Source organism: Lactuca virosa, chromosome 1 (assembly GCF_052849685.1).
Source record: "Lactuca virosa cultivar CGN04683 chromosome 1, Lactuca_virosa_CGN04683_v6, whole genome shotgun sequence".
Lineage (NCBI taxonomy): Eukaryota > Viridiplantae > Streptophyta > Magnoliopsida > Asterales > Asteraceae > Lactuca > Lactuca virosa.
Genome location: NC_136426.1, coordinates 80,044,247 through 80,056,138, shown reverse-complemented (window position 1 = coordinate 80,056,138; position 11,892 = coordinate 80,044,247). Strand labels below are relative to the sequence as shown.

At 29.2% G+C, this 11,892-nt stretch overlaps 1 protein-coding gene across 1 annotated transcript; it reads right to left on the bottom strand.

Annotated features, from left to right (window-relative positions):
- Positions 1 to 6,637: 6,637 nt before the first annotated feature.
- On the bottom strand, positions 6,638 to 11,510 carry LOC145115763 (protein FAR1-RELATED SEQUENCE 5-like). The gene is made up of 9 exons (XM_079052125.1): positions 11,358 to 11,510; positions 9,983 to 10,069; positions 9,458 to 9,560; positions 8,987 to 9,185; positions 8,381 to 8,887; positions 8,072 to 8,267; positions 7,467 to 7,893; positions 7,324 to 7,388; positions 6,638 to 7,138 (listed from the first exon to the last, which is right to left on the bottom strand). The coding sequence occupies exons 1-9, from the start codon at positions 11,508 to 11,510 to the stop codon at positions 6,638 to 6,640; spliced, it is 2,238 nt and encodes a 745-aa protein (XP_078908251.1).
- Between the last annotated feature and the right edge of the window lie 382 nt (positions 11,511 to 11,892).

Here is an 11,892-nt window from a genome sequence, read left to right as displayed (position 1 = left end):
CTCCAACCTTGAACCCTCCAAAGCTTCAAGAACGTGAGTACTTCATCCTCTAGCTTGCAATCCATGAAAGATCACTCTATCTAAGCCTTAAGTGTGCAAAAATTGACATGTTCTTCGTGTTTGGAATTGAGTGCGGCCGCACACCCTTAAAACACCCTCCAAAGTGAGAGTTTGACTTCCATATTCGAGATAGACATGCCCCTAGCCTTGTTGCACCTTGGAATGGACATTTTGGACATCATCTTGTGGGGTGTACGACCACACACACCTGTGTACGGCCGCACACACCCTTGTGCGACCACACAGTCAAGTGTGCGACCACACACCCTAGTGTGCGACCACACACTCATCATAGGGCCGCAAACCCACTTCTAGGACCCTTAACTTGCACTACAATTGAGTATAGACCTAGAACACTTCATGGATGCAAGTATGAACCTTGAGAACACTTCAAAAGCATCTTCTTTCATGATTATACGGCTGCACACCCATTGGTCCGCACACCCATGGCCGCACACACACTCAAGGTGGCTATACACTCCCCATACTCAATCCTACAAGGTTCTATCACTTGGTGCAAGTAGTTCCAAGTCCCTAGAGTGATTCTCTATGGTATTTAGTAGGGAAATACCTTCATTTGACGCCTATGTGTATCATTACATGTCATTAGGATCAAATTGAGTTCGAGGTTTCACTCGTCACTCCGCATCTCGTACCTGTCTTTTGTTCAAACCAATCGCTCAAGGTGAGTTCATACCCCTACACTTTTACTGGTTTTAAAATGTTTTCAGGGGGAGAATACAAGCTAAACCATAAATACTTTTGTAAATTAATACAAAGAGCTTTTAACAAATATAAACTCATGCAATTCTCATACTTTAACCCTTTTGTACTATATTGAGCATAAGGGAAGTTTTTCAACTTATTACTAAATTGTATAGTTTTCCGGACTCGATATTCACTACGCTATACATGCAAACTATAATCGGTATAGTTTGGGATTTTTGAAACATAACAAGTACAGAAACTTTCACTACTAAACATATATGACAGATTTAGTTATAGTTTACATCACAACATGAACATGGCATTCATAACTGTAATTGTCACTACATACGGTATACATACGGATTTTACTACGGTATAACGCTACAACACTACATGTAAACTAAATTGTACGATACTGTGAGGCTCTACTTCAACACTGTACCCTTATGTGTACAGGGATAAATCATATCATAGTATAATCAGAGTCTCCTGGAGGGAGAGCGTGAGATTTGTGAATAGATCTATTCGGGACTGACAATCCCACACCCGAACTGCTAGCTACAGTTAGGAAGGCATGCATGGGGTGACAAATGTCATTTAACTCAACGCCTGAAGAACGTTGGAAAGGTCTCTAGTCATATCAAGTATGGTTATACGACTCATAATATGTACAAATCACCTTTGGTTTGCAAGCTGGCACTCTTCAACAGTTTTATTTATACTAAATAGAACTAATACACACTACAACTGGAGAATTTCCAGGGTTTTCAAACAGAACCGATCATACAATGGTTTCACGTACGAAATACTTATACATCATGATTAGCATTAGCTAGTCACATGAAGTATTATTTTCCCATATCACTACAGTTTTCAGTAACGAACATTCATTGAAAACACTACATTTTCACTTAAGAAAATATCGGATTTTCTTGGAACTATACGAACACCTTTACAAGCTCATCAACAAGTTTTCATTACAAAATACCACTTATGAACTCACCAGCTTTATGTTGATATTTTTCAAACTGTTTGTATTCTCAGGAAATCAGTAGACATGTACCTGCTGGATTTTTGAGGAGCTGGAGCAATAAGAGTTTTATGTTTATATTTTACAAACTACTTGATGTAATTCAAACAAGTTTCAGACAAAGTTCCAAACTGGTGTAATAATTTTCATTTAAGTATTCACTGTAATGGTTGTGTTGCTATGATTGCTATTATTCATTGGTTGTGATGCTACACATGACGTCCTCCACCCCAGAACGTTTCCGCCATTCTGGTTTTGGGGTGTGACAGAATACAACAAGAATGACTTATATATGTTCTATTCACATATGAATATAACAAAACATATTCATAAATGAATAAAAAAATATTAATACATATGTTTTATTCAAATATTCAAATGTGAGTATGTATGTTATATTCATATATGAATAGAACATAATTTACCGTCATACATACATTATTCAAATGTGAATACAACAAGAATGACTTATATATGTTCTATTCACATATAAATATAACAAAACATATTCATATGTTAATAAAAAATATATGAATATATATGTTTTATTCAAATATTCATTCGTGAATATGTATGTTATATTCACATATGAATAGAACATAACTTGCTGCAATACATACATTATTCAAAATGTGAATACAACAAGAATGACTTATATATGTTCTATTCACATATGAATATAACAAAACATATTCATATGTGAATAAAAAAATATGAATACATATGTTTTATTCAAATATTCATTCGTGAGTATGTATGTTATATTCATATATGAATAGAACATAATTTGCTGTCATACATACATTATTCAAATGTGAATACAACAAGAATGACTTATATATGTTCTATTCAAATATGAATATAACAAAATATATTCATATGTGAATAAAAAAATAAGAATACATATGTTTTATTCAAATATTCATTCGTGAATATGTATGTTATATTCATATATGAATAGAACATAACTTGCTGCAATACATACATTATTCAAATGTGAATACAACAAGAATGACTTATATATGTTTTATTCACATATGAATATAGCAAAACATATTCATATGTGAATAAAAAAATATGAATACATATGTTTTATTCAAATGTTCATTCGTGAGTATGTATGTTATATTCATATATGAATAGAACATAATTTGCTGTCATACATACATTATTCAAATGTGAATACAACAAGAATGACTTATATATGTTCTATTCACATATGAATATAACAAATATATTCATATGTGAATAAAAAAATATGAATACAAATGTTTTATTCAAATATTCATTCGTGAATATGTATGTTATATTCATATATGAATAGAACATAACTTGCTGCAATACATACATTATTCAAATGTGAATACAACAAGAATGACTTATATATGTTTTATTCACATATGAATATAACAAAACATATTCATATGTTAATAAAAAAATATGAATATATATGATTTATTCAAATATTCATTCGTGAATATGTATGTTATATTCACATATGAATAGAACATAACTTGCTGCAATACATACATTATTTAAATGTGAATACAACAAGAATGACTTATATATGTTCTATTCACATATGAATATAACAAAATATATTCATATGTGAATAAAAAAAATATGAATACATATGTTTTATTCAAATATTCAAATGTGAGTATGTATATTATATTCACATATGAATAGAACATAACTTGCTGTCATACATACGTTATTCAAATGTGAATACAACAAGAATGACTTACATATGTTCTATTCACATGTGAATATAACAAAACATATTCATATGTTAATAAAAAAATATGAATATATATGTTTTATTCAAATATTCATTCGTGAATATGTATGTTATATTCACATATGAATAGAACATAACTTGCTGCAATACATACATTATTTAAATGTGAATACAACAAGAATGACTTATATATGTTCTATTCACATATGAATATAACAAAACATATTCATATGTGAATAAAAAAATATGAATACATATGTTTTATTCAAATATTCAAATGTGAATATGTATGTTATATTCATATATGAATAGAACATAATTTGCTTTCATGCATACATTATTCAAATATGAATACAACAAGAATGACTTATATATGTTCTATTCACATATGAATATAACAAAACATATGCATATGTTAATAAAAAAATATGAATATATATGTTTTATTCAAATATTCATTCGTGAATATGTATGTTATATTCACATATGAATAGAACATAACTTGATGCAATACATACATTATTCCAATGTGAATACAACAAGAATGACTTATATATGTTTTATTCACATATGAATATAACAAAACATATTCATATATGAATAAAAAAATATGAATATATATGATTTATTCAAATATTCATTCGTGAATATGTATGTTATATTCACATATGAATAGAACATAACTTGCTGCAATACATACGTTATTCAAATGTGAATACAACAATAATGACTTATATATGTTCTATTCACATGTGAATATAACAAAACATATTCATATGTGAATAAAAAAATATGAATATATATGTTTTATTCAAATATTCATTCGTGAATATGTATGTTATATTCACATATGAATAGAACACAACTTTCTGCCATACATACGTTATTCAAATGTGAATACAACAAGAATGACTTATATATGTTCTATTCACATATGAATATAACAAAACATATTCATATGTGAATAAAAATATGAATACATATGTTTTATTCAAATATTCATTCATGAATATGTATGTTATATTCACATATGAATAGAACATAACTTGTTATCATACATACGTTATTCAAATGTGAATACAACAAGAATGACTTATATGTATGTTATATTTTTTTACAACTGAAATTCACATATGATTATACAAATATGATGTATTCTTTAAGATAATTATATATATTCAACTTAAATTCACATATGATTATCTGTAACCTTAATTCCTTCATTATTGATAAATGAATACACCAATATGATGTATTCATTTATGAATATTATATTTTTTTACAACTGAAATTCACATATGATTATACAAATATGATGTATTCTTTAAGATAATTATATATATTCAACTGAAATTCACATGTGATTATATTGGTTACAGACCGCTTATCTAACTTCAACATTGTCTGATGAAAGAAAGTATGAAAAATTCAAGCAGAACTTTCATGACAGTACCAATGGGTACAAAATAATCTTATGCATAAAAGATATTGACATGGTATGTTAATTAAAGTTGTTTTTTTATATATTTTATCAACAAAATACTTACCATTATATACATAAAAACATGTATTCTTTCCAGTTGTTAGAAGTGCTCACATTTTTGTGATTGTCTTCAACTTAAAGAAACCATCAATTGAAATTCTAGACAATAGTGCAGTTGAGGGGGATTATGAAGGGAAATACGGAGTAATATTGAAACCTTTGGTATGTACCCAATTCACAACAACATAAAAGAACCAATTTATTACATATCTAACTTTTATTTTATTTAATGATCAGAAAAATTTGTTTGTGAGATACTTTAAAGAAATAAACCATCCAAGAGCAATTACAATCTCAAAAGAAAGTATCAAACCCCAACGACTTGAAATGTCATGGAGAACAGTTAAAAACAAAGTTGATTGTGGGGTCTTTGCAATGAGACATATGGAGACCTATATGGGACAACCACTCTCAAAGTGGAAACCAGGTCTTCATAAAGAAAATGCAGTTCAACAAACTACTTTAGAGAAGCTCAGGCAAAGATATGCACACATAATGCTAACTTCTGAAATTAACATGTCGAAGGCTAAGGTGTTGGATCTTGCTGAAAAATATCAAAAAGTTGAATTCAAAGTGCGTACTGATCATGCATACAAGGCTATGCAAACAATTCAAAAAAGGTTAAAAGAATATTGATGATTGCTTGTGAAGATGAAAGAATGTTGAAGTGTGATGCTATAGAACAGTTTGTGTTGAAGATGAATGGATTTGAAGTACATGTAAGATGATTCTGCGAAACAAGTTTTAAATGGTTTGTTAAATGTTATTGAACATCGTTTTAACATTTTGTGAAATGCTTATGAACAGCTTTTATTATCTTGTGTTGAATGATTATGTAATAGAACCAACTTTGCTTATTTCTGTCATTTTTTTATATTTAAATATTTTCAAAGTTTATTTATGTTTATTCATAAATGAATACGAATATGATATATTCATTTATGATTAAATTAGGAGTAATATGTCAGTATAACAAAGTTCATATATGAATATAACAAATTTCATATATGAATATAACTAACTTATTAGTAGAAACAAGTTTACTTATTTCTGACATTTTTTTATATTCAAATATTTTCAAAGTTTATTTCTATTTATTCATAAATTAATACGAATATGATATATTCATTTATGAATAACAAAGTAATATGTTAGTATAACAAAGTTCATAAATTAACATAAAAAAGTTCAGATATGAATATAACTTATTTATTAGTATAACAAATTTCACATATTTGTATTCATTTATGAATAATTTACCATATCAATATAACTTATTTTATAGTAATTTAAAAAACAAATATCAACATATCAATTTACCATATGAATATAAATGTGTATTATTCATACATGAATATTATTGTTTATTGTTTTTATCTGCATATATTCATAAATGAATAAAACCAAAAAACATAAAAAAAAAACTAAAAAAATCCCTAACTGTCTTTTGCTGATTTAGCAGCTCCAACTCTTTCTGGACAAGTACGTAAATTGTGTGGAACTCGTTTTCCACATCCTGAACATATTCTATGTTCTTTTTTAGAATTTTCATATGCTACTTCACCTGCACTTGGAATTCTTTCTTGATTCCAGAACCTTTATTGCTTTGAACTTCAGGAACATGAATATTAATCTCTTCTGGAATAGGAATAGTAATACCCAAAAGCTTGCATACGACTTCACCATCTGTCTTGCTTTTCAATCCAGGAGAAATATAATCACTCTCAAATTCCTTCAACAACATTTGTTGTTTCTCAGCAAACAAAGCCAATCTCCTTTTGTCATCTCTTACAATATCCAAACATGATTCAAAACTATAATATGAATCATTGACTAGCTTTACATTCTCATAATCACCTGAATCGAATTGAAGAGAACTAAAACGATAATTTCTTGATATCACATCCTTTCTCCATCTTTTCAAAATGTACCTTTTAGGAATTTCTTTAACACCACATCTCATCATTATTCTAAAAGCATGTCTGCATAAAACACCCATACGCTTAAAATGTTCACAACTGCAATTTATTTCTTTCTCTTCAACTTTTCTTTCAACCTGATACAAAAACAAAATTTACACATTTACATTCATATAAGAATACTCATATCAACACTCATATATTCATATATTCATATATGAATATTATATTCATATATGAATATTCTCATATTCATATATGAATATTCTCAAATTCTTATATGAATATTATTACATTTTTCATAAAAAACTAGTAAAATTACCTTAAATTCATTTTTAAATTCGCTTATACTGTTGTTGTGCTGCACAATGTAAACTTCCCAACCATCTTCAATACCAACATATGAGTATGTACAGAAAAAACATGCTTTATATATTTCTTTTTGCACCTCAAAAAATAATGTACTTGTATAAACCTTTGATGCTTGCAGTTCTATTTCTCGAGGTGTTTGCATTTTATATGATACTTTATTTGATGCCTTATCAAGCTCACGTTGAGTATTCCTTTGCTTTTGAATGGCAGTGTCGTAATTCATCATGAAATTCAAAAGTAAGTTCCCACTTTCTGAGTATGTATTAAAGAATGAAGTCATACTCTCTGACCTCGACGTAGTCTTCATCAAACCACACATTGGAATATCACTAAAATATCCAGGTATCCATGAATCACGTATTGTAAACATGTCTTTAAACCATCTTGTGTCTTCAAGATTGAATTCCTTCATAAGCAAACCCCACTTCACCTCAAAAACATCAGGTTTCATATTAATGTCCCAAACAAGCTTCGAAAACCTTTTTCTAAAGTCTGTGTTCGTAAATAAATCATCTGATATCTGTATTAAAACAAAAATATTCATAAATGAATAAATAATAATAAGTAAAATAACAATCAATATTCATAAATGAATATACTAATAAGTAATATATTTGAAATATATTAAAATAATACCTTTTTTTCAACTTTTTCATTATATGCCACATACATAATCGGTGCTTTGAATTAGGAAACACATTCTTAACAGCTTGTTTTATTGCAGCATCTTGATCGGTTAAAACAAGTGTTGGTTCTTTCCCATGTGTTTTAAGAAATGCTTTAAGCAACCAATAGTAAGACTCAATGCTTTCATTGCTTAGCAACCCCGATCCAACAGTAACTGATTTTTTATGATGGTCAATAGCAGTAAATGGAACAAAAACCATTCGATACCTAATACACAAAAAAAAATGTTCATTAAAGTCAATTTTTGATGTATTCATAAGTGAATATAAAAATATTAATATATGAATAAGCTATAAAAAAAAGTAGATAGAATAACTTACTTGTTTGTTCGGAAAGTCGCATCAAATGAGATAACATCACCAAATTCAACATAATATGTCTTCTCCATTTCATCAGTCCAAAACATACAGTCCAAAACATCATCTTGACAATTAAACTCAAATGAGTAATTTGGATAGTGAGCTCGACGGTCATTCACTGTGTTTACTATCATTTGGGCATCTTTATAACCAATAACCCTGTTGATATCTCTCCTTAAATTTTTATAGTCAACTACTTTGGGCTCTACAAACTCATACCCACCTCTCAGACTTGCCCTCAACTTATGAGCCATAGTTGGACCTATTTTTAATGTGGAAGCATGCACAATAAACTCTTTTTCTGAATATGACATTTCCCTCACTTTTATTAAATCGCTTCTCTTCTCAAGTGGATGGTTATGAAGTTCATCAAACTGAAAAACTTTATAATCTTGAGTTCCATACACAGATTCAAATATAATCTTTGCTTGACAACTAATAGCTCTTGAATTTGAATATCGTTTCCTCCTAACACCACTTGTACCCAATGTGTCACAATATTTCTTTTTCTATTTGCCACCACGATTACATATAACATGTTTCTTCTTTATAATCTTGTTATCAAACCTTGACTGTGTGCTCAGTCTAACATCAAAACCACCAATTTCAGCATACTCAGAATACATTTTGATAGCCAACTTTAATGATTTGAAGATTAAACCCTTAAATGGAATAAGTTGAACAGGTACATCTGGCTTATAGACATGTTCTCCAATTATATCATCACAATATTGCGCATCATGTACTGAACTTGAAGGTTCACCACCTAAAATAATAATGCATGAATAAAACATTCATATATGAATAAAACAATCATATATGAATACATGAAACTCATGAGGATTCAAAATATATAAAATAAATCATAACTTATTCATATATGAATAAAACGAAAAAAATAATAAATTCGAAATTACAATTATCACACGTTTATTCATATATGAATAAGACAACAATTTATTCATATTAACATATTCATATGTCAATAAATGATAATCAACAAAATTAAAAACAACAAAATAATTCAATAACTGATACCTTCAAAAAATGAGTTCTCAACATCTTCTTCTTCACTCTCACTCATAGAAGAATACAAATCACCATCAATAACACTAGAATTCGACATAATAAACCAAATGATCTGTATAAATAAACAAAAACAATCTTAATATCGAACATATCTCACAAAAAAAGTCGTAAAGATGAAAACCTGGTTAATTTCGAATATATCTCACCTCAACGTACAAAATATCTGAAAGAAACTTAAATCAAATCGATCAGATGATGTAATTAAGCAATCTCTCTCAGTTCAGAGCGTAAACACTACAACGATATATCCGATTAAAAATTAAATCAGCTCCGATTTGAAATAAATATCTCAAACTACTTAACAAAAATTCGATGAAATAACTCCAATACATATTCGAAACTTGATAATCTTCATAATGAACTCAGATGAAACAACTCCAAAACGAAGATAATAAGCGTAATTCCAAACAAATTATAAAAAGCAATAATCTTGATAATGAACTCCGATCTATCCGATTCAAACGATATACATACCTGATCAAATCGGAAACTGAATACGAATAAGAAAACTGAAACACATATGCGAAACTTCACGATTAATGGAATGAATACGTATAATTGCTAACGAGTTATATAAAGAAAAGAATCTTGATAATGAATTCCTCATATCCGATTCAAACGAGCTAAAGATATCATCAAATTGGAAACTGATAACAACGAACAGGTAAGTTCTATGTAAAAAAGTTGCTAATTTACAAATATACCCTTAATGAAAATGGACACGCACATTTTTTTTTAAGGTGAACATGTTAGATAAATGATTGGCTGAGAATGATTCCCCCATTCTCAACCTTTTTTATTTTCTCAATTGAACTTACCTCTATATATATATATATATATATATATATATATATATATATATATATATATATATATATATATATATATATATATATATATATATATATATATATATATGGGTTAGATTCATGTGAGACGGCCTAATTTTGTGAGACCGTAAGACCATTTTTTCTAATAAAATATTCTAATATTCTAGTGTTCATAAAAATTAAATATATGTAATATTCTAATATTCTAAACAATAGCTTTAACATATTTTACATTAAAATATTCTAAAACATATAATGTTAGAATATATTGCATATTCTATTTTTACGAACAATAGAATATTAGAATATTTCACTAAAAAGATTTGGTCTCACGGTCTCACAAAATTATGTTCGTCTCAAATGAACTCTTACCTATATAGGTAAAAGATCAAATGAAAAACATAAAAGATTAAGAACCCTAAGAACCACTTATTTTAACTTATAATTAAGGTTACTTTTGTATTTTCTAATATTTTGATTTTTTTAAGTTTTTTATAAATAAAAAAGACAAGGACATAATGGTCTTTGTGCAAAACCTATTCCATAACTTTTGATCGGATAAGATTATTTCATAATTAGCCAAGAACCAAAAAAACCCTCTCATCTCCTTTAACCATCTTTGATGAACACCACCTCAGCCACCACCGTCGGTGATGACCTCGCCACTGCCACCACCCTTGACGATGACCTCACCACCGTCGGCCCCAAAATTCAGTTCTGGAACGATCGTTACCTATTCTCCGTTGCATCTCTGGTGTACTGTCGACATCACCTACCACCGATAAACTACTGTCAACAGGTATACAAACTTCAGTCGATTCCAGATCTGTGATTTCCGACTCTGATCTACAGTATTCGCCTCTAGATCTATGATTTTCTACTACATATCTAAGAAGTTCCGGTGAGGATCCACCACAACCATCTCCTTCCTGGTCTACTTTGTCTTCACCTTCTTTCAGATATGTGGTTCATGCTTTGTCGATTGTTTTCTAGTAACCTACTACTTCACCATAGCAAACTCTTAGATCTGAAGCCAAAGAAGTTGTTTTATGGTAAGTGAAGAGAAAATATGAAAACTCGCCTTCTCTTGGTGGCTGGCGGTGGCCACCGCCATCTCCTCTGTCGACAACATCACCTCTACCTACTCCTCTAGTGACTTTTTCTACCGTCATCTCGTTCATTGACATAAATCACCATCCTCTTCTCTGATCTCTCGTGAATCACCAGATCTATCAAATTTAACTAGATCCACATCGGATCTCACCAGATCTACATCATATATGGATCTTAAAACCACCACCACAAATCAGATATCACCACAAACCACCACTAAAAACGACTATTGATGTCGCCAAGGAACTAAAATTGACCATCGTGCATGCATCTACCGTCGCTAGATGTAAATTTGAAGCCAACCACCAACAAAAATCAGGTATGTTTTAAACTTGTTATGTATGAGAGTCCTGAATTGTTTTATTAAATTGTGAATGAGAATCCTGAAATGATTTATTAAACTGTATATTTGTATGGTGCATACTAGGTGTTTTATTAATG

Coding starts and splice junctions, on each gene's coding strand:
- LOC145115763 (XM_079052125.1), bottom strand. CDS start 11,510: ATGACGGTAGAAAAAGTCACTAGAGGAGTAGGTAGAGGTGATGTTGTC. Junction 8,268..8,380: donor GCGACTTTCCGAACAAACAA/GTAAGTTATTCT, acceptor TTTGTGTATTAG/GTATCGAATGGTTTTTGTTC. Junction 7,389..7,466: donor AGCATCAAAGGTTTATACAA/GTACATTATTTT, acceptor TTGGTATTGAAG/ATGGTTGGGAAGTTTACATT.